The sequence below is a fragment of the Chenopodium album genome, chromosome 6 (assembly GCF_948465745.1).
Source record: "Chenopodium album chromosome 6, dcCheAlbu1.1, whole genome shotgun sequence".
Classification (NCBI taxonomy): Eukaryota; Viridiplantae; Streptophyta; class Magnoliopsida; order Caryophyllales; family Amaranthaceae; genus Chenopodium; species Chenopodium album.
In genome coordinates this window covers 4,857,644-4,880,139 of record NC_137839.1, presented here as the reverse complement: position 1 = coordinate 4,880,139, position 22,496 = coordinate 4,857,644, and the positions used below count along the sequence as shown (strand labels likewise).

At 35.3% G+C, this 22,496-nt stretch overlaps 4 protein-coding genes across 4 annotated transcripts; 1 reads left to right on the top strand and 3 right to left on the bottom strand.

Moving 5' to 3' along the window:
• The first annotated feature begins 5,592 nt into the window (after window positions 1-5,592).
• On the top strand, window positions 5,593-6,750 carry LOC145636553 (uncharacterized). The gene is made up of 2 exons (XM_081688132.1): window positions 5,593-6,186; window positions 6,328-6,750. Exons 1-2 carry the CDS (start codon window positions 5,593-5,595, stop codon window positions 6,748-6,750), a joined length of 1,017 nt encoding a protein of 338 aa, XP_081544258.1.
• Window positions 6,751-7,990: 1,240 nt separating this feature from the next.
• LOC145634374 (mavicyanin-like) lies at window positions 7,991-9,269 on the bottom strand. The gene is made up of 2 exons (XM_081685792.1): window positions 9,034-9,269; window positions 7,991-8,447 (listed from the first exon to the last, which is right to left on the bottom strand). Exons 1-2 carry the CDS (start codon window positions 9,209-9,211, stop codon window positions 8,026-8,028), a joined length of 600 nt encoding a protein of 199 aa, XP_081541918.1. The 5' UTR covers window positions 9,212-9,269; the 3' UTR covers window positions 7,991-8,025.
• A 3,237-nt stretch (window positions 9,270-12,506) lies between these two features.
• On the bottom strand, window positions 12,507-13,662 carry LOC145634373 (umecyanin-like). Its single transcript, XM_081685791.1, has 2 exons — window positions 13,428-13,662; window positions 12,507-13,043 (listed from the first exon to the last, which is right to left on the bottom strand). The coding sequence occupies exons 1-2, from the start codon at window positions 13,606-13,608 to the stop codon at window positions 12,670-12,672; spliced, it is 555 nt and encodes a 184-aa protein (XP_081541917.1). The 5' UTR covers window positions 13,609-13,662; the 3' UTR covers window positions 12,507-12,669.
• Window positions 13,663-14,760: 1,098 nt separating this feature from the next.
• LOC145635667 (glucan endo-1,3-beta-glucosidase 14-like) lies at window positions 14,761-19,645 on the bottom strand. The gene is made up of 3 exons (XM_081686992.1): window positions 18,945-19,645; window positions 16,943-17,982; window positions 14,761-15,169 (listed from the first exon to the last, which is right to left on the bottom strand). Exons 1-3 carry the CDS (start codon window positions 19,024-19,026, stop codon window positions 15,083-15,085), a joined length of 1,209 nt encoding a protein of 402 aa, XP_081543118.1. The 5' UTR covers window positions 19,027-19,645; the 3' UTR covers window positions 14,761-15,082.
• Between the last annotated feature and the right edge of the window lie 2,851 nt (window positions 19,646-22,496).

The window sequence follows — 22,496 nt, the reverse complement described above, 5'->3', positions numbered from 1 at the left end:
GGAGACGTAGATGATAAATAATTAAGGGAATGGGGTGCATATTTGGCGGCGTGTACCCGTGTTTATTGGGGACATTTAGTCGTGGCCAAAGAAGCAAAGAGGAAAGAGGGGTCTTAAAATTAAAGGGTATGTATCAAATTACGTACTTGTAGCTTTCTTTATCTAGTCTCAAAAAACAAAGTAGCTAGTAAGATTATAAGAATTTTGTGTACACATGCAATTAGCCGTGTTCAAGAGTTTGGTCTCATTTCCACCTAACCTATTTGGACTTTTTATTTTCGTTGACTATTTTTTTTATTTTTTTTTTGTCCTTTTACTTCTTCTTAATTGTGAATTGTGATTGCTTTCCGACTTACTAATCTCTTTTATTGACCAAGCAATGACTTATTAAGTACGGAGTTTATTACAATTATTACATATTGGACGTAGAAAAACATAATGCGTTATGATATTTATAACTAGAAGGTTGACAAATTCGTATTGAAAAAGTTTTACACTATAGTATTATAACGATCATGATTTTGACATAAAAACAAATTTAATTTGTTAGCTTTTAAGGAATAATGAAAGATTATTTTTAAGCTATACATTTCATAACATAAGCTACAATAACAAAATAAAGTAACATTCTTTATATATACAAAAAAAGAAAAAGACTTGTAATCATAAGAGCTGTAAATTTCTATAATTTGTATTTGAGTAATCCTTATTATAATTTACTTTTTTTTTAAAAACATGCATTGTAATTTTTGAATAACAATATTCCTCATGGTTTATCAAGAATTTTTTTTATAATTTTTTTTTTAAAAAAAAATTTAGGAAAAAAAAAAATTAATTGAAAGAAGAGAAGTCAAATATGGCCCTCTATAAACCTGATTGTCCTCATCTCACCTCTGAATCCTAACTCCTCTTTTTCAGATCATGTGATCCAAGCCATCAAGATCATTATAAAACCATATCATAATAAATACAATGTCAAAATTAAGAATAAAAACCAACTAGAAACTTCTAGAAATAAAGTACGTAAAAAAGTCCCTCGCTTAGGGTAAGTAGTCCCCTCTAGGGTTTGTAGTACGATCGAGTTTTACCTATTCTAGTGTTTTCATCTTGATTTTCCTGTGAGATTCTATTAACCATGGCCAATGAATTGATGAAAGAATGGGAAAAATTGAAGCTTACAGAAGATGAAGTTGCGGTGGTTAGAGGAGACTCTCTCGAGACTGATATTGCGGATTCTAATATCCAATTGAAACTGACATTGGTAGGGAAGCTTTGCACTATCAAACCCTACAATTCTGAAGCAATGAAAAGAACCTCGCAGTCGGTTTGGAAATTGAAGGAAGGAGTCACAATTAGGGTTGTGGAAACAAATTTATTTGTGTTCCAATTTTTCTGTGAAAGTGACAAAGACCGGGTTATCGAAGGCTGCCCTTGGTTCTTTGATGATAAGGTCCTTTTAATGAAAGAACTCCAAGGGGACGAACAACCCTCAAAGGTTACCTTTTCTCATGTTCCTATGTGGATAAGGTTACTTGATGTGCCTTTCAATAGGCGCAATGCATCCACTATGTATAATGTTGGTGAATCGCTTGGGGGTTTTGTTGAACTAGATGATGAAGATCCTCTAGGGTGGAGCGAGTTTGTTAGAATGAAGATCAATGTCGACGTCAGGAAACCTTTGAGAAGAGGTTTCAAGCTTGCTACAAGCGAGACAACATCAAAGTGGATTGACATCAAATACGAAAGACTTGCGGATTTTTGTTTCTTTTGCGGCATGCTTGATCACACTGATCGTGACTTCCACTTCAAAGAAACAGCTAGGGCAGAGGAGGAAGATCTGGTATTCCAATATGGTCCATGGCTGCGCGCAACTCCAAGAAAGCGTGCAAAACTCAGTGCAAACGAAAGAGAGAAAGAAAGAAAGTGGAAGGAAAGCTTATGTGCCAGCTCAGTTGCAAAGCCGAAAGGCTTTAATGATCCAGGTGTAATCAAACTTGGACCTCCAGGGGCAGCAAGAAAACTAATGTTCGACTTGCCACATCACTCTGCCAAATCTAATGAAGAATCCCCTTCTTCCTCTATTCGAAAGGCCCGATTGGTAATTAAGCAAGCAGGGGAGGGATCATCCTTGGTGCTATGACCAAAAGGAGTTGAAGATATTGCTGCTGGCACTCTGACCCACTCAAATAATATGGCTGTTGTTGACAATTCAAGAAAGGAGCTGACTTCTCTAACTCCAATGAGTGGGGTCGAAACTGATTCTGTTGCTCCTACTAAGGAAAACGTGACTGACAAGCCCACTTCAGTGATGCACAAGGACCCTAGCCAAGTTACTGCTTTATTTTTTGAGCATACCCATGGTGATCTCCTTCCCTCCAGTAATGGAATCATCGAAGACATCCCTTTTCTCCAGTCTGAGGCTATGTAAGGTGTTGAAGTTCAGAAGGTGAAAGGAAGTGGATGGAGGAGAAAGGACAGAACCTCTTTGAATCAAGGCAAAGAAGGGGCTGCTGTCAAGCCTGCTTCAAAGGTTCCAGAATGCCGCAAAAGACAAGCGACAGATGATCTGTTGGACGCTGCTAATGTGAAGAAAGGGAAGCTGGTGGATACTTCTAAGGCCGGAGACGGTATAAATCAAGTAGAGGGTGTTGGGAACCAACCCCTCGAACAGCCATGAATACTCTTTGCTGGAACGTTCGGGGGCTTGGCAACCCTCGAACTATAGGCGCACTTCGAAATTGGTGTGCTTCTCTTGCCCCTAATCTTGTTTTCCTTTCCGAAACCATGATTAATAAGACTGCTTCTGAACATGTTAAGTATAGATTAGGCTTTGATTGTGCTTTTGGTGTGAGTAGTGTGGGCCTCTCCGGAGGCTTATGTGTGTACTGGAATAGCAATAATGTTAGTTTTGATCTTATTTCTTTTTCTGATCACCACATTTGTGGCAAAATAATAAAAGCAGATTTCACTTGGTACTTTGTTGGCATTTATGGCTGGCCGACTGCTACCGAAAAATACAAAACCTGGCTCCTTATCAAATCTCTGTGTGATTCGATCGATGGTCCGATTTTATTTGGGGGTGACTTCAATGAAATCCTCAGCATGGATGAGAAGGAGGGAGGTTCTGAAAATGAGCGCCGCTCTATGGATGAATTTCGTGCCATTCTTGATGAGTGTAACTTGCGTGACTTAGGTTACGAAGGCCAATGGTACACATGGGAAAGAGGTCGAACTTCTAGCACTATTGTTCGTGAGAGATTGGACAGGTTTTGCGGAAATGATGAATGGTTTTCTTTGTTCCCGGGGTCTTATGTGGAGCATCTTGTTAAATTCAAGTCCGACCACACTCCAATCATGGTTAAACAGAAGAGACCGAAGAAAAAACGCAAAAGAGGGAAGAAATCCTTCAAATTTGAGACAGCATGGCTTCTTGACACTGAGTGCGAGCAGGTAGTTCGGCAGGCCTGGAAGGACACTGAGGGGAGCCTTATGTTGGATCGGTTGAGGAGGTTGTTGGGTTCTTTGCGATGTTGGAGTGGGAAACGATTTGTAAATTTTAACAAACAAATTGATGACTTGGAGCAACAACTCAAAGCCGTGCAAGAGGGAGCTATGTCTGGGGCTAATATCTGACTAGGAGCAGAAATTGAAAAAAAGCTAGATGCAGTGTATGAACAGCAGGAAGCTTACTGGTACTTAAGATCAAGGTCGGCCGAGATAAAGGATGGTGACAAAAACACGAAGTATTTTCATCACAAGGCTTCCCAACGGAGAAAGAAGAATGAAATTGTGGGACTCCAAAACGAAAACGGGGAATGGTGCACCAAAGATGAGGAAATTGAAGGCATTGTTCAAGGATACTACTCCAACCTTTTTACCTCGGGGCCGTTTTCTGAAGCCGCCTGTGATGATGTGCTAGAAGCTATCTCTCCCTCCATCACTGATGAGATCAATGCCCACCTGCTCCGCCCCTTCACAAAGAAGGATATTTACTCTGCAATTTGTGAAATGCATCCTTGCAAAGCTCCGGGACCTGACGGACTCCATGCAATTTTCTACCAAAAATTTTGGCATATTATTGGGGATGACATTACTGCAATTGTGTGCAACATTCTTCATGGTCGTATCTCTCCGGCAGAATTCAATGCCACAAATATTGTTTTGATCCCGAAGGTAAAAGATCCCCAGAATATGACTCAATTTAGGCCGATTGCTCTTTGTAATGTCCTATATAAAATAGCCTCTAAGGCCATTGTGATGCGTCTAAAGTCTATTCTCCCTGACATTATCTCTGAGAGTCAAAGTGCCTTTGTTCCGGGGAGATTGATCACTGACAATGCTCTCATAGCTCTGGAATTGTTTCACACCATGAAGAAACGGAGTAAAGGTAGGAAGGGAATGATAGCTTTGAAACTGGATATGAGCAAGGCCTATGACAGAGTAGAATGGTCTTTTCTGGAGAAATTGTTGATCAAGATGGGTTTTGCAGAATTTTGGGTGAAGACGGTTATGAGTTGTGTTTCGACGGTTTCTTATGCTTTTGTCATTAATGGTGCTGTTTGTGGGGAAGTGAAGTCGTCGAGAGGTTTAAGGCAAGGCGATCCGCTCTCTCCGTATCGATTTATTATGATCGCAGATGCTTTCTCTCGCCTCATTACTAAGGCTGTTTCGCAGGGTGATATTCATGGTGCTCGGGCTAGCCGGAATGGCCCCGAAATCTCCCATCTTTTCTTTGCTGACGATAGTTTACTTTTTGCTAGAGCCAACCGAAGAGAATGCTCTAAAATAGTTGATGTACTCAACAAATATGAAGCAGCTTCCGGACAAAAAATTAATTATGAGAAATCGGAGGTCTCTTTTAGCAAAGGTGTGTGTGAGTCAGTGAAAAATGATCTTGTGGATTTTTTGGGGATGAGATTTGTTGATGAACACGGGAAGTATCTTGGCATTCCGACAATTATTGGGAGGTCTAAGAAAGCAGTGTTTGGTGCCCTTAAGGATAGAATATGGAAGAAACTCCAAGGATGGAAATATAAACTTCTGTCTCGAGCCGGGAAAGAAACTCTCATTAAATCTGTTATCCAAGCGATCCCGACTTACATCATGGGGGTTTATAGAGTGCCGACTACCATCATTGATGATATTAGATCCTTGACGGCAAAATTTTGGTGGGGTCACTTCAATAACCGTCGGAAAGTACACTGGATTAATTGGGACTCTCTATGCAATCCGAAAATGCTTGGTGGGCTTGGCTTTCGGGACATGGCGGTCTTTAATCAAGCAATGCTCGGGAAGCAAGCTTGGAGGCTCATTTCCAATCCGGATTCACTGTTGAGCAGAGTTTTGGGCAAAAAATACTTCCCTCATAGAGATTTTTTGAGCTCTTCTCTAGGCCTCTCTTGCAGCTATTCATGGAGAAGCATTTGGGGAGCTAAGGCCTAAGTCAAAGAAGGTCTTATCTGGAGGGTTGGTAATGGCAGCCGAATTAATGTCTGGGAAGATTCATGGGTTGCTGACGAAAATGGCTCGAAAATTCTATCTCCTCGCTTTGACTTGGTCACTTATGTCAGTGATCTCATTGACTTTGATTCCATGGAGTGGAATCATGAGCTGCTGGCCAATATATTTAATGAGCGAGACATCAAATGCATTCTTTCGATCCCTCTAAGCTTGAGAAATCCGGTGGACAAACTCACTTGGGCTTTTTCCAATGATGGCTTTTACTCTGTCAAAACTGCATATATGTTGGGAAAATCTTGCAATTTTGATCTATTTCATCAAGCGTGGGTTAATTTATGGAAGCTCGAGACTACTCCCAAGGTAAGACACCTCTTGTGGCGTGCTTGCACTGGTTCTTTACCTGTTCGTGCTCTGTTGAAGTTCAGACATATGTCTGAAGATGACCTCTGCCCCTGGTGCCTGACTGAATCCGAATCTCTGCACCATGCCCTCTTTACCTGCCCTGCTGTTAGGGAGCTGTGGACAGCAGCCAGTTGTGAAAAGCTTGTCAAATTGGACGAGTTCCCTGACTTCAAAGACCTGCTAGAAGCGTGGAGCAGTGAAAACCAGAAACTACAGCAACGAGGAGCAGCCCTCCTTTGGTTAATCTGGGAAAGGCGCAATAATAAAGTCTTCAACAACAGGGAGACTTCCTTTAATACTTTCCTTTTGCGCATGACCAACCTGGTTGAGGACTATAACAGGTACACCACAAAGATTTACGGTTGTAAAAGCCCGAAATCAAGCAGGAGCTCGAAGACTTGGAAACCCCCGGCTCAAGATTGCATCAAGGTTAACTGTGACGCTGCCTTGAATATTGAGGGATAGGTAGGATTGGGTGTTGTTGCTCGTAATCACCTGGGAGAGGTTGCTTTTGCCGCTGTCCGAAGATACAAGGCATTCTGGTCCCCTGTGCTAGCAGAATGCAAAGCTGCAATTTATGTTGTTCGATTGGCGAGGCAACATGGGTTCAAGCATATCATTCTGGAGTCAGATAACAGCACTATCATTTCAAGACTCTCGAAAGCTTCTTTTTATCTCTCGGATTTAGATAATTTGCTAGAGGATGTCTTAGATACTTGTACTTATTTTGATCATATCACTTGGTCTCATGTTAAGCGGGAGGGGAATTTTGTTGCTCACCATATGGCCCGTGTTATCCCATATGTTGTTGAGCAAGTTTGGTCTAATTGCTGTCCTAGTGACATTGCTCCGTATGTACTTATGGACAATTTGTCCGCAAATGAATGAAAACAACTCCCTCGCTTTCCCTAAAAAAAAAACTTCTAGAAATAAAATAAAAGCCTTTTTTTTCCCTAATTTTTGCGTCTGAAATATTGTGCAGCGGATTAAAGTTGTCCAAGTTGATTAGTTGAATGATTTTTTCATATTGTACCACTATGTACACAATCTTCCTAAAAGATATCCTATCATATTAAAAATATTTTTCACTACATATTACTTGTAGTTCTTATGTAGTACTTTGATGATCTACACAGTAATATTTTTCACTATAAATACTTTGTGTTAAACTGTTAATTTGTAATTATTTGACATAGTGTTGGGACGGCCTTTGGGGCTGTGATGATAAACTTCACCCTGACCCAACAATTTTTTTTTTTGACTTGCTAAATATTTGGAAAATGCTATACATAACCCTTAGGGCTACATATAAGCATTAAATTTACACTTGAAAATCGTAAAAAGTTAAAAAATCATCAAAATATAAACACTAATTACACTGATTTACGCGTGTTTTGTCATGAATTCTTAATTTTTTATACAATTTCCAAGAGTATATTTAATGCTTATGTATAGCCCTTAGGGCTACATATAGCATTACCCAAAAATTAATGATGGTGTTTGGTGCATAACATATAATTGAACCTAAAAATAACAATAAAAAGATGATGCATCACCAAAAAAAAAAAAAAAAACATAGAATGATTAGTCTAAAATTATAATGTTGGTAAATACGTAACTAGAGTAATAATTATGCTTTCATCACCTATTTATAATTTGGTGAATTATAAAAATCAAATGTCAAAAAGACGATTTCTAATAAGGAGGAGTACAATTTCAATTTTTATGACTAATTCAAGTTGTTCTAGAATTCAAAAGATTGTGTATGTAGTCGTACCAATACCATTGAAATCAGAATTAGTCTTAGAATTTGTAGAATTAGCAATACCCGATGTGTAATTTGTTATTGTATACAACTAATTCGTAAGTTCTTAATATTGGTTCGCCCATTCTTATGAGATTGAAATTCTAACTAAGTTTATTTTTAATCTATGTGCAATGGTGTGCGAGAAGTGTAATTTGATTAAAATAACACTTTTCGAACTTTAGACTTGGAATAAGAATAAATCTTATCTAATCAAACAAAGATTATGTCATTGTGATGCGTCTACTAGGATAATGAATGTTAAGTTTATGAGATATTTATCATCCACCCTGGCCCCTCGCATAGTGTCAATTCACAAGCCAATAAAGAACTTAATTACAAAATCAAAATTTCAAAGTCTAAACAATTACAATTTGACATAGTACACCACAAATTAGGGTTACCATTACACTTAGAAAGGTAACATTAGGACCAAAGTATGAAGGAGCTGAATTAGTTGAAGGTGAAGGAGGTGTAATCACAACATCAATAGTAGGAACAGCTGGAGGAAGAGTTGGACTATTCGATCCCGAGGCAATTTCCGGTGGTGGTGTAGCCGGAGGCGGTGGTGGCAAGTGTTGTAAGACATTGATGGCCAATTTTTGACCATTTAGACAATCATTATTAAGGGTGGAAATGAAATATCTTATGCCCTCTTTGTTTAGGGGAATACTAACTGGGGATTGGTGGTGAAGGGAGATAAGAGACCTTGTGTTACACTTATTGTAGGCTTTCTTTGTTACTTCTGCTACATTGTGGCTCCCATTATTGAAATTAAATACTGCAAATTTTGGAAAAAATGATTAGATTAGTTCAAATTTGAGTTGAGCATCCATGAATATATAACTTAAATAAAAGCGTTACAATAATTGAGGACGGGTGTGCAAATGTACATATAGGTATAGGAACATTGCCCACATTTATTTTATTCTACGTTATAATTTTAAATCATCTGTAGTAATTATAATTCTATTCAAACATTCATATATATCTTATATGATTACAAAATACTTTGTAGAAAAGCTTGTTCACGGGTGAAATCAACATACTATCTCCGTTACATATTAGTTGCAACTTTGGGTATTATTTGTGAGAGATAAAATATTCCAAAGTTGCAACTAATATGTAACGGAGGTAGTATTTGAAAGCATGATATGTGTTTCAATTTTTAAATAAGGTAGAAAAAGTTTTCAATTCATGAAAATGATTCCTTAGCAACACATGAATTAAAATGATTAACACATAATTACAAAAATTAATATTACAAGGAAAATATATTTGCTAAATAATATAATTCTTGACTAGCTATTAAATCAAAAAATATAATAAGCTATTTTGATTTTACATACATAAGAAAATAAAATTACCTAAAACATCATCTTTGACAAAGACATTGGAAGAAGCCCAAATAGAATAGGTTATTGGAGTAGGAGGATCCACCCAATTTAATGCATCTCCAACCATATATGTTGTTGCATCTGTGCAATGAAACAATAATAATGCAAATTCTATGATTATCACTGAAATTATTCTCATTTTTTTCATCTTTTAATTTTCTCTCTTTGAAAATATTTGTTTTGGTCGAAGAGACAGTGCAAGTAACTATATATATACATGTAACTCGATCAGTATAATATAAGGTATAGTGAAGTGTAAGTTTAAGTATGGAATAATTATAGTGTATATCAAATGTGAAGTTATCAAATGTGAAGTCAATGGTATATTGTTGACTTCGTACCAAGAGATTTGCTTTCTTTGATAACACAGAATCATTATTCAGCGATCACATGCTTGATGTTTTTTTTGGCTATTAACTATGTTCAACATGAATTAAATTACTAGGGATTTTTTTTTTTTTTTTGGTTATAAGCTATGTTTAGCTTAAATTAATTATAGCTAGAAAACTTAGGCCCTATTCACTTCACCTTTAAAAAAATTATTCAGTAAAATTAATTTCAATTCAGTAAAATTAAAGTAAAAATAAGTTCAGTTTAATAAAAATAATTCAAGTTTAGTAAAAATCAATAAAATTTAAAGAAGAAATACAATTGAGAATCAGTAAAAAATAATTTCAGTTCAGTAAAAATAATTTTAATTAAGTAAAAATAATTTCAATTCAGCAGAAATAGATAAACTGAACAGAGCCTTAGAGGTAGGTTTGAATCGAGTTTGATTCGGGTTATAACTTATGAGTAATGGCAAATTGGTAAGTCGATTACTTGGGCTTTTTTTAGAAGTGTACTTGGCCCAAATAACAGTCATTAGCCATTTTGAAGGTTTATTTCATTCCTAAGATCCATGCATCCATGTAATTTAGGCCTTTTATCTAGAGAGATGGATCGTTAAGAATTTCTCCCTTATTGTTAAGAATTTCTCTAGCCTTTGGAAGACACATAAATATGAAGTACGACATGTTAACATGCCCCTCAATTTACGACTTATTGTAACACCATAAATAAAGTGTTACCATGTCATCCTACATACACGCCAATAAGAAATACCACATCAATAATGTTAACACATGCGTTGTCTTACACTCTTACAAAATTGAACAACTATATGTTATTGCGAGCACTTTCAAACGGTTAACAATAGAATCCCACAAGAAGCAAAAATAAAGCAAGACTAGATGAGACAATGAGAGTAGCAAAAGGAGTGACATTTGAAGCTGATGGGGCTGACGAGGGAGCTGGTGGTGACGACAACATAGGTGACTCGTCGGTGACATTGATGGCAAATTTGAGGCCGGACAAACAATGGCCATCAATGGTGCACATGAAGTGAAGTTGGCCAATTTTCTGAAGAGGAACTCGTACAGGACTTTGAGTCTTGACTGAGATAACGTTACTTGTGTTACATGTCTCATATGCATCTTTGTTCACTAAGGCCACCGTGTGAGATCCATTCATAAAGTTGAATACTGTAAAAAAAATTATTCAATCCTCCATTAATTTTAACTTAAACATGGTACAAAAAGCTAGCTAAATTATAAATTCAGATAGCTAAGATTAAATGTGACGTTATCATGGTACGTGTTTCATAGGACCATAACATATAAATTAATGTACATCAGTACATGATAGGAAAACGAAATTTTAGCAATGTTTTACACATCAAAAAATTCAAAAATTGAATCCATATTGTAAACATTAGACCAACCTAAATTGAAAAATAAATTGTTGAATTAAAATAGAGAAGAAATGCATTGATATTGTTACCTAAAGTATCACCAACAATGAAAGTGTGATTGGAAGCCCAAGAAGAGTAAAACGTTGGTAAATCAGGAACTTTCCAGGCTGCATCATCTCCTACAATTAAATCTGTTGCATATACATTATTATTACTCAATATTAGTGTTGTAATTACTACTAACACCACTAAATATTTTGCTACCATGTTATTTTAATTGTCTTAATCTTGTTTTAGTTCTCTCTTTGCAATTTGATTTTATTGGTTTGCTTATTACATAAATAGTTGTGCACCATTATCTTAAACTTGATGATTAAATTTTAATTGGGTTTCTGAAATACAATTAAATAATATAGGAATATTAGTTGTCAAAGTACTAGAACAAAATTTATAAAGAGATGAAGGAATTGTCAACTTTCATCTCTTTTATCTTCTAGCTTAGTTGCTTAGCACGTACTAGATGATGGAGCCCTTACAATTGTATGTGCATGTCTAGATGTCATGGTAGCTTAGTATTGACTCTTAAAACTTGGTCGGGATCCCAAATGTCTAACTTTAACCATTAATACGTACTTATAATTTTTTTTAAAAACTCTTAATATTTGAAAATATAATATGAGATAAATCTAACAAGATCTTATAATACACGAAGTACATACGTATAATATAACTCTATGAACATAACTTATAAAAAAAAAGCTTAGGAAGATCTATGTAGGCAGACAAGGCAATAATCCAATTTAGATACAAGGGATTGTTAGGAATCGGGAGGGGATCTAACCACTTGAGTTATCCCTCACTCTAAAAGCAGGTTCTCTATGATATTGAAAATAATCTACATGTCTTCTAGGCCAAGATGGCTACTCCAGCAAGTTCTTCAAGTTTTCTACAGTTATGGTGGTAACAGGGCCAAGGCAAATTAAGGAAACTAAGCCATTTTAAGATATGACAACTAAGGGTGAACCAAGGAATGAATGAGGTGGTTCCATGCACCAAGTAAGCCTCTTGGGGCCTTTTGGTAGCTCCTGGAAACACCTCAATATAATGTATAATCTCGCCAGGTTAAAACATACTCCCTAGAAGCTAAATTTGAAGGCTATTATAATACACTAAATTGGACCAATTTTGGAGGTTCGCGACCCGGTGTCGAAAAATTTCGAGATTATATAGGATGCTTTCTGAAGTCATATAATATGGTTTAGAACCATATACGACCATTAGTTAGTCACATACAAGACCATTGGCGGCCTAGCTTAAGTCAATGAAAGAAGGTGTGTACATAGATGGTTAAATTGACGGTTTAAAGGCAAAGTGGACAGTTCCAACCATCCAAATAGCCTCCTGAGGTGTCGTGGGATTTATGCGTAGCACCCCGACTTGTTTCCTTTTAAAGTTCGAAAAGTCATAAATTATCCAAAATTAAAGGCTATAATCCACGAAATCGGACCAATTTTGAAGATTTTGAGACTTAAGTGTTGAAAATTCTCGAAATGATAGGAAATGCATCTCAGGGTCATATAATGTTGTTTGAATCCATATATGACCCCTAATCAGTCACACAAAGACCAGTGGTTGTCTTAAGTTAATTAAAGAAGTCATGTACGTAAATGGCTAAATTAACCGTGTATACGTTAGTTGTTACATGTAAAAAAATGTCAATCCATCGTTCTCATTTAACAAAATCACCATGATAACAAAATTTAATATTTCGTAATACAGTCTTTAATTTGACATTTTGTGAAAAAAAATAATAGCAATAAATCAAATACAACAAAATAGTAATCAGAATAATACACGTTTAAGGGTGATCATGCTTAAAATAATAGAGCCATAATAGAGGCAATGAAGGAAACAGAGAAGAAGGTGGATGTAACAGACATAGGTGGTGAGGATCCTACGTCGGAAGGCGGTGGTGGTGGAGCCACTGAGGGTGCAGAGCTCGGAGAGGCGGTAGTGCTGGGACCGGGAGCAGCGTCTGATGAGTCAGAGGTGCTGCCAACCGTAACAACAAGTTTCTGACCACCAACACAATGAGAAGCAAATGTGCATATGAAGTAGTGTGGTCCTGTTGTGTTAAGAGTTATCTCTTTCGGGCCAATGGCGAAAACCTCGGCATTCCCTGGATCACATGCTTCATAACCTTCCTTTGTTACCTCGGCCACATTGTGAGGAGCAGCAAATTGGAAAGCTACAATCAAACAATGCAAAAGATTAATGTATAACCAATGTTACATTTATAAAGTTTAGTACTTCAAATATATTAGTATGATTTTCCCTTGATTTATTACTTGTATTAGTTGACTTTCTACTAGCAATACAGATTTTACACAAATTTGTTCTTACCTTCAACTGTAACATTAGTTTCATAATCGAAAATTTAACATTATTAAGTCTTTTCAACAGGGCAACAGCCAACAGGACAGGCTGAGGATGTAACCGCGACACCCTAGCAGAAGCCGGGTGTAGATCAGGTGTTGATCCAACCAACCTTCTCAGGACTAATTAGCAAAAGCTAATTCATACTAGTAGTTTAAACAACATAAACTAATTAACACAAAAAATTAGTAATTACCTAAAATGTCACCAATAGCAAAGTCTTGTTTGGCAGCCCAAGTGCTATACAAAGTGGCTGGAGATGGTACAGTCCATCCACTCTTATCTCCCACAATGTGTGTTTCCGCAACAACACCATTCGATACCATTATTATAGCTACTGCAACCACGACCAATACATTCGACATTGCTCCAGCCATTATCGATCTCTCGTTTTCTCAGATGCAGAGCTTTGTGTGTTCTTAAGGTCTATTTGTGTAATATAATTATGTGCACATTATATATATATAACATGTTACATGTATTTTCTTTGTAGCCGGACATAATGGGTTGCCACCAAGTCGGACAACGTTTAGGCATTGTTAGGATGACTTGATCAGTTCGTATTCTATTGCTTTGTTTATTACAAATTGACAATTTGCCAACTAATACGATGTGTGTTGTATATTCTCTCATCATATTAACCCTTTTCAGAAAATCTTTTGTGGCTTCGTCGTAAAATCATAAGTTAATATTTGACTTTTAACAGTATGTTCTATCGAGTTATGATCATCGATGTCACATGTGGCTAATTAATCAGGACGGAGGTAGTAATAAGAATTAAATCCATTAAATCTCATCCGGTATAACAAAATTTGAAATTTAGGGAAGATGTACCATTATTTAACTATTATATTCTATCTCTTAGTAAACCAAACAAAAATACAAATCAGACAGCTAGCAAAGAATAAAATACTTCCCTGATTACTTGATGGTACTAATTGTTAGACAAAGTAATAAACCATAAAAAGTACGTAGATGTTTGTTGGGAGTACTATTTGTAGATACTATTTAAATTGTTTGTAAACTTTGTGTCATGTACTTTGGTCGGTCAGTTGATCATGGAGCTGATCATGGGCCAGTCCGGGGCAGCGAGGTGGAACTAAAAAGTTGACCATTTAGCCTAATATAGTCATCCAGACAGCCGCGCCCTAGCAATCCAGCCAAGCAAGCGTAAGGCTAATTTATTTTTAACAGGACCATTCAAGGCCGAGCCACAATGAAAGCAGGGCCAAGCAGGCTAAGGTTCATGGATATAAGCCACAACTATACCCAATGATCCCACCTCATCGCTCGCAAGCCTGGCATGTGGCAACCCATCATGGATGGCACCTCCAAGATACTCCATAATAGATGGCACCTCCCACAACTGCCCTACTAAGTCATTTCAATCGTTGTAACTCAGACATGTTTGATCGTTTTAGTTTCATAAATAGCACCAAACCCAAGATACCAGCAAAGTTTTTCTCAAAGGTTATAAGCTACACTCGTCCAACATAGAATGCAAACAAAAAGTCATGTAGACGCTTACATCCAACTAAAAGGCTAAATTAGGGTGAATGCTAAACAATGGTAAGCACCATCTGACAGATAAAAACTTAAAAACATTTGTCGATTCTTCACAAAGCAGAAGAGGAGATTTTATTTGCTAATTGGAAAATGATATATACTGCTGAATGTAACAAATATTATCAGTTTCATCCAGCAAGTGTTTTAATAGTTACAAAAATCATCTGTGGCTGCTGGAAACATGCTTAAACATGGTTTATATCAGCACAACAGATTAGTTTATAGAATACTCGAAAAAGTACCTGCTACTTTAAAATCTGAATAAAATTTCACGCTGAAGCTTTATCATGATCTCAAGAGCAGAAACAATATCATCATGGATGTAGTAAAAACGGTGGAGTATGATGTCAACCAACCTCGAGCTCGTATATCCTGTCCATCATTGTAAATCAAAGAATCAGATATATATAACTTCATATTTTTACACCTTAAAAATTTCAGGAAATATAAATTCGGCAAAGTTGGGATAAGGGTCATGTCAGGGACAATAGGTTCATATAAAAGTTACTACATTTAATTAAGGGGTTTCAAAGTGAATAGAGTGAAGCCATTATGATAATATGTGCTAATTAAAGTGAAATAAAGTGATAGTTGGAAAACAGCATAATATCATATCAGGGGCACACCTCTAGGCTTTAATGTATCTGAAAGTTGAATTATAGAAAGGATAATTTGCCAATTACTACTGTAAGTTAATACCACTTTGTAAATTATTACCGCAAATTAAAAAAGTAGTGAATTACTACCGCAAAAAAATTTAAGATGTTGCGATTACTACCAAACCCCCATTAAACCCAACTATGACGTCATTATACCCCTTTAACCCGTGTTTGACCATGGTTAAGGGCTTTAACCAGACCCCCCTCCCCCCCCCCCCCAAAAAAAAAAAAAGAAAATGGATTAGGGATATAATGATGTCATGGTTAAGGGCTTTAACCAAGGGTTAAAGTGATATAATGACGCCATAGTTGAGTTTAATAGAGTTTTGGTAGTAATCGCAACATCTTAAAAATTTTTGCGGTAATAATTCATAACTTTTTAAATTTGCGGTAGTAATTTACAAAGTAGTATTAACTTGCGGTAGTAATTGACAAATTTTCCTTATAGAAACGAGGAAGATGAGAATACAGGGTGAATGAAAGATGATCATAATTAGATGTGATTTGATAAACAAAAGGTGCCTACAATCCTAGATCTTCATGTGGCTCCGGACAAAAAGCTAAGCAAGAAAAATAACTCCTCGTAATTTTCTGATTACAACCTCCCCCTCCAACTGATGATCTCATCTATATATAGACATTACCACTCTCCTCACCCCTCTCGAATTTGACAATCATGTCCCTTATCACACCTTCAAATATCCTACATCAACTTCTCCAAGCTTGTAAGTAAGAGGCTCTAAAGGTCTCCCAAATCCACATATGTCAGAACAAGGGGGAAATGAAGTATGATATATTTGTATGCTCTACAAAAACTACATCCCACATGTAATAATGAACTCAATTTCAATACAGTTACGCAAGATGGGACTAAGATCTAGCACATTCATTTCAAAAAGAAAAAGAACCCAACCGAACATTCTGGCGCAGGGGCTGTCCTGCATCACATTTGGAGATAGAGATGGAAACTAATCAATGTTAACAATGAGACAAAGTCAAAGATAAACTTCCATGTATCAAGGTTACAATAGTCATATAAGAGTATAAGACAACAGAGACCATGAGACTTTGATCAGATGTAGCACACTACATCCCTATCAGAATACTGCATGAAACCAAGCCTAGTATACCATGAAATTTTCACTAACACAAAAGGATCGCTAAACTTGCAGAGCAGCATTGCTTGTACAAAGGACTTGTCTTGATATTGATAAATACTAACTCATAAAGCCTAGCAATGATAAATGCTTGCCTATTTGAATACACCCGAAAAAAAGGGTACGGCATAATAGCAATGTAAAAATCTGATCTGAATAGACACTGTAATATAATCTTGAACTCCTTTTGATCTCTTGAAGCAATATTTACTAATCTTAGATCAATATAATTATAAGTTTTCATAAGTTTTGACAAATGAGGCTGTCTTCTACTCAGCTAAATTAAGTCTACAGATAGAAACAAATACATATATAAATCAAATGTATACCTTTATTGAAAAGGGTGATGTAGATACTGCAGATGACTTTAATGCAGGAAAACCAACATCATACGAGATGCTACCATCAGGTTTCCAAAGCCCGAAATTCCTCTCAGAAGCTGGCCCAGGTTTGTCATCCTCATTGAACATTGCAAACACATAAGCTTTAAGCATGATTTTTGGTCTCATTGGAGTCCCCTTCCTCAAAGCTAGCCTCTTCCGCAGGTTGTAATTGTAGGTCTTTGCATTTTCTGGAGTAGCAACAGCTTCACTTGGATCCCCATGAGATGCCCAACCAGTCTCGGTAATTATTACCTCCATCTTCTTGAAACCTGCATCTTCTAGAGCAGCATAAGCTGCATCAATCTGAGCATCAAGCAGATTGTCATAATGGAGTTTTGTTTGAGAGTCAACAATGCCAGGATTTTTCTGAAAAAGGGCATATTTTACATCAATGTGTTTTGGATCACTCATGTAGGTGAGGAAAGGATAAGCATTAAGACAAAAAGGGGATCCAATCTGTTGAAAGAAGGCCAAAAGCGGCACCATGAATTGTTGTTTCACATTATCTCTAAACGTACAATTTGATGGAGGGTAAGAATTATCAAAAACACCAAAACTATGGGATGTGGTAATTTGAATTTTATGATCAAGATGGAGACTTTTTGTTGCGTTATAGATATTCTTTGCCGCACCTAAAAGACTTTCCGAGAGGTCCTGATCATTCCCTAGTACTTCATTTCCAATAGCAATACCAACAATACGAGTCTGAGGATAAAATTGTTGTATGTTGTCTTTAACCCAACTAAGTGCATGGTCTGCATTGTCACTCATGTCTTTGAGGTAACCGTTTGGAAGTCCGACAACCAACTCAAGCCCAGTCCCACTGAAAGCCTGAAGCACGCTGTGATCAAAGTCAAATATTCTAACATTTCGTATCTTTGCAGCTCTCAAAAGCTGAACAACTTTGTCGGGTGTTGGGATATTGTCAGCAATTCTCCCATAATTAATTCCATAAGTTCCAGTAAAAGCATTAACTGTCAAAGGTGCTGGAAGAAGGAGCAGAAACAGTACAGTCAAGATTAAATCTTCCAGCTCTCAGAATATAATCACTTAAAATTGGTCATCTTATGTTTCTAAATATACTAATTAGTTCATGGACATGGACATGATGCTTGAAGTGTCCAACACCAGTATTCGAGATGAAAGGAAGAGCCCAAGTTACATTCATTTAAACTGAGTACACACTCAAACTTAACAAGTATTGCATTCATTATATTAGACTTAATATCAAAAACATTTAACATCTTATAATAAGAAACTTCTCCACTCAAACCACGAGAAGAAACAAAGGACAGACATCGGTTTAGGCCATCCAATATAGTAGTTCACACTTAAATGCTACTTATTCATCACACCTCGCAGTGGAGGCCTATTCTATTGAATCAGACAAAGCAACCAAATGCTTACTAATTCATCAGAACCAGATACTTTGACATGTAAATTTTCTACTATGATCACAAAGGCTATAATTCAATAGTGAATACCCATAGCATATCTACTTCTTGCTAAAGAACCCCCCTCCTCGGTCAGATTCCTCATTTTGCTCCTCAACCTACCCGGTTTTCGCAGCTGTTTTCACAGCAAGAACTAATCAATAAGGAACTACTTTACAACTATTATCCCAAATTTTTGTACTCCTACTAACTAATAAACTGACCCTATAAACAGGAAACAACCATTAACACCCCTAAATTCATAGCAACTCTTAACTTATATTTCAACAATTCATTAAAAATACAATCACTCTATCCATTGCAATCCAACTCCAATAAATATAAAAGCAAAACCCAGGTTTCAAAACCCAATTTGATCAAATATGATATAAATTTAAACAAACTGAATACTAACAAAAAAAATACTAACAAAATCAAACTAGTAAATAGCAATAATAATATGATCAAATCAAACTGTAAAAATTTTAAAAAAGAATTTAATTAGGAAGAATTACCAGTCTGTGATGATAGGAGCAAGAGCAAGAGCAAGAACAAGAAAGAATTCAATCTGCCGAATCTCATAGCTTTGTAGAACATTCCAAGTCTCGACCTCCACAAATTTGAATTTATGCAGCCTTCAAATGAAAAATAGCTACTACAACCAGAAATTATTATTATAATTAATGTTAAAATAGTTACTATTCAAATATACCATGAAATTCTCTTTTTTTTTTTTTTAAAAAAAAAAAAAAAAAAAAAAAAACCCAGAAATAAAGATTTCAACTTGAAATTGAAATCGGAGATCCCATTGAAAAATAAATGTTCTTTAAGAATATTAACTCTCAATTTAACAAAACCCCATCAAATTAAATGCTCAAAATTGCTTTTTTTTTTTCACAAAAAAAAAAGCCCAATAATTGAGTATGGAAAATTAATAGTATCACAAATCAGTTACTGTTAATAATTTCTAAACAGTGATTATCAAATCAAGAAGAATAAAGAAAAAAAAAAAGGAAGAGAAAAATTGGAAGAATGTGGAAGGGTTTTATAAGAGAATGGGGTTTTTGGTTCACACTTATTTTCAGTTTGATTTAGTTTCTTGTTTAGTTTGAAGTTGTTTTTGTTTTAGAAAGTAATCACATTTTTGTAAGCTAATTAAGATTTTAGTCAAATGGAGTAAACGCGCTTGAATGTTTTTGAGTTTTTCCCCCTTTTTTTTCTTCTTTTTGTTTTTTTTTTTCCTTTTTTTATCTATATATATTTCTTTCTTTTTTTTTCTTTATTTAATGAAATTGAATTGTTGAACCGTCAAAGGGAGTGATTTTTTTTAAAAAAAGAAAAGGATACTTTTAGGTTAATAGAGTGTGTTTAGTACGTTTTAATTTTTCTAAATTTAACTTATTAGACCTGATTAATCATAATTTTATCTTATATTTACAACAATATGCATGACTGAACCTAATCAATCGTGATTAAACCTAATTTGACAGCTGATAAAAATTGGTAAGAGTAGTAGAAGGGATAAGGCTCAATATGGTAACTTTGTGTCTCGTGATGTTAACCATTACCCCGATGCCCCAGCACAATAAGCCTCATATGAGACAACCTCTCTATGGATGTGTTTGAGGTGCAGATTAATGCCATTGTGTATTGTTTCCTCTCTTTATTAGCTTGTTGTGTATAGGGGAAAGGCTAGCTTGGATCTTGAGTCTTGGAAATTTAGGCACCGCACGGACGATTGGTAGGTGCACGTCCCGTGACATTTGGCACTTATACCTATGTGCTCCTCCTAAATGAAGGGGTTCCTATCAAAAGCCGACCTACCAACAACAATGTGTGCTTTTTACTTACCTGGCTTTTACTTATTTGATTTTATCATAAGTTATTTGACCTTATTTTTGTTATTGATACATCGTATTATTTTTCTACCTGGCCATGAACTTATCAAAATTCATTTATTCTTATATAAACTTACTTTTCTTGAAATAAGTAAACACAAGGTGAACGAAATATGGCCTAAGCTAAAAATAACACTCATGAGTTTTTTAATTTTAAAGGTTAATTAATGTATAGTACATTGTATCTTGTATCTGTTGAGATGATTTTCATGAGAGTTTATATTATACGAGTACATATTTATAAGACATCAATTAAAAAAAAAAAAAAAAAAAAAGAATTATCAAAGTTAATCAGTTGACCTTGAAGTCAAATATGATGACCTACTCTTTAATTTCTACTCGTGTTTAGTTGTTGCATTACGTACTTTGAATATACTATATCAACTTAACTATATTACTTCCAAACCAAATAAATATTGTTCTAGCTGAATATATAGTTTCATACAATTCAATGGAGAAAACTCAATCAAAGATAAAAATGTTTTATTTTGCTAATCATGTTTGAATCATGATATGAATTAATAATGTCGACTAAAGAAACAAAGAAATGATCGAAGAAAAGAAACCTACCCTACTAATCATTGTTGTTGAGCTGTACCATATATGTGCTGTGCAAAGAACCAACCACTAGATGCTGTGATGATATATATGATGGTGATACAACCATATGATTGCTCATCTCACTAAATTAACCCTTTTAATTATATGAAAAAAGGCTAATTAAATAGTTTATACTTCAATTAAAGTAAGTATTTGGCTTAAAATGTTTGTTGTTACTCTCTAACATAAGTTTAGGCTTGCTAATTAATTATTGAAACTTGTACCGTTTCCAAGCTAAGACTTCTAATGATCAACTCTCACTAGTGTTTTCCCGAAAGAGAGTCATAAAAAACAAATGATCCGATGATAATTCAATCTTCTCATGCTATGAAAATGAATATCTCCTGACTTTAATCTACTAAGCTAATGTAATGTTCACATCGACTTATAGTACGTACATGCCTACGTGTACACCCCTTATATAACATAGTATGACACACAATAGTGTATAGCCACGCATGCAAAAGGCAAAAAACGTCAAAGATTCTAAAGCACCACTTATATTTTATTGAAACTTTTAGATCGATCGAACCTTTGGAATTTTAAGAAATCACCAAAGCATCAATTTCATGTTTAGTGCTATCAACGCTGTTAATGTACAAAAAACCTTAGTTTTGTGAAACAAGATGACGATTTACTTTTTTAAATCACCCAACATTTTTAAAACCTTTTCATGTTATTTTATTTTCTATCACTTTCATAATTAAAGTTATAAAAATATACTTCATTGCATATATATAATAGGACAATCAATAATGTTACTTTGCTAAGAGAAATACTTACCAATTAATTCATATGTTATTACGTGTACTAAAGTGGATTAATTAAGGAGACTTCTTCATGTGATTAACCAAAACCAACTACACTAAATTAAAACAAAACTTCTATTGCACGAAAACTAATTTATACTTGTAGTACATACACTATTGACTAAATTATTTTAGCTATGTATACACGGAATGATTATTAAATAATAAATACAACATTTAGGAATCAAATGAAGAATCGAATCTTTAAAACTTAAAGATATGTTAACTTTAAACTACAAAATTTTTAATTAAGTATAAGTGGATGGAATATCTACATTAGACTAATGAGCTTAGAATATAATGTATGTCTATTCTTGTTTACTCTATTAACTCTCGTATAACTGCCTACAAAAGAAGAAAATAAACACACTCATTTTAATTACTCTATATACTTCCTCCATCCATTGCGTTCTTTCTAATTTAAACACCTTCATCTCTATATAACTATATTTACTAATAATAAAAAATGTTAAAATCGATCACTCAAACAATAACTAACAATAATAACCTCTTTGAAGTCCATCTTCATAGGAAATTTGGAAAAAGCTTTAATTTGGAAGAAGTTAAGATACATACCATGATAATTAAAAAGTTCAAAGAGATCTTATAATAAAATACAACCATCCAAAGTATATTTCTTGTGCTTTTTAAGTAAATCAAAGGAGCATCTTTGCATATAATGCACAACATCTACATGACTAAAAAGGTCACACCTAAGAGCTGTCTCTTCCTAAAGAAGCACATATCCAACCTTCATTTT

Coding starts and splice junctions, on each gene's coding strand:
- LOC145635667 (XM_081686992.1), bottom strand. CDS start 19,026: ATGTTCTACAAAGCTATGAGATTCGGCAGATTGAATTCTTTCTTGTTC. Junction 17,983..18,944: donor GCTCCTATCATCACAGACTG/GTAATTCTTCCT, acceptor TCCTTCTTCCAG/CACCTTTGACAGTTAATGCT. Junction 15,170..16,942: donor CATCACCCTTTTCAATAAAG/GTATACATTTGA, acceptor AATGATGGACAG/GATATACGAGCTCGAGGTTG.
- LOC145636553 (XM_081688132.1), top strand. CDS start 5,593: ATGGAGTGGAATCATGAGCTGCTGGCCAATATATTTAATGAGCGAGAC. Junction 6,187..6,327: donor TTTTGCGCATGACCAACCTG/GTTGAGGACTAT, acceptor ATTGAGGGATAG/GTAGGATTGGGTGTTGTTGC.
- LOC145634374 (XM_081685792.1), bottom strand. CDS start 9,211: ATGAAAAAAATGAGAATAATTTCAGTGATAATCATAGAATTTGCATTA. Junction 8,448..9,033: donor TGTCAAAGATGATGTTTTAG/GTAATTTTATTT, acceptor CAAAATTTGCAG/TATTTAATTTCAATAATGGG.
- LOC145634373 (XM_081685791.1), bottom strand. CDS start 13,608: ATGGCTGGAGCAATGTCGAATGTATTGGTCGTGGTTGCAGTAGCTATA. Junction 13,044..13,427: donor TGCTATTGGTGACATTTTAG/GTAATTACTAAT, acceptor GTTTGATTGTAG/CTTTCCAATTTGCTGCTCCT.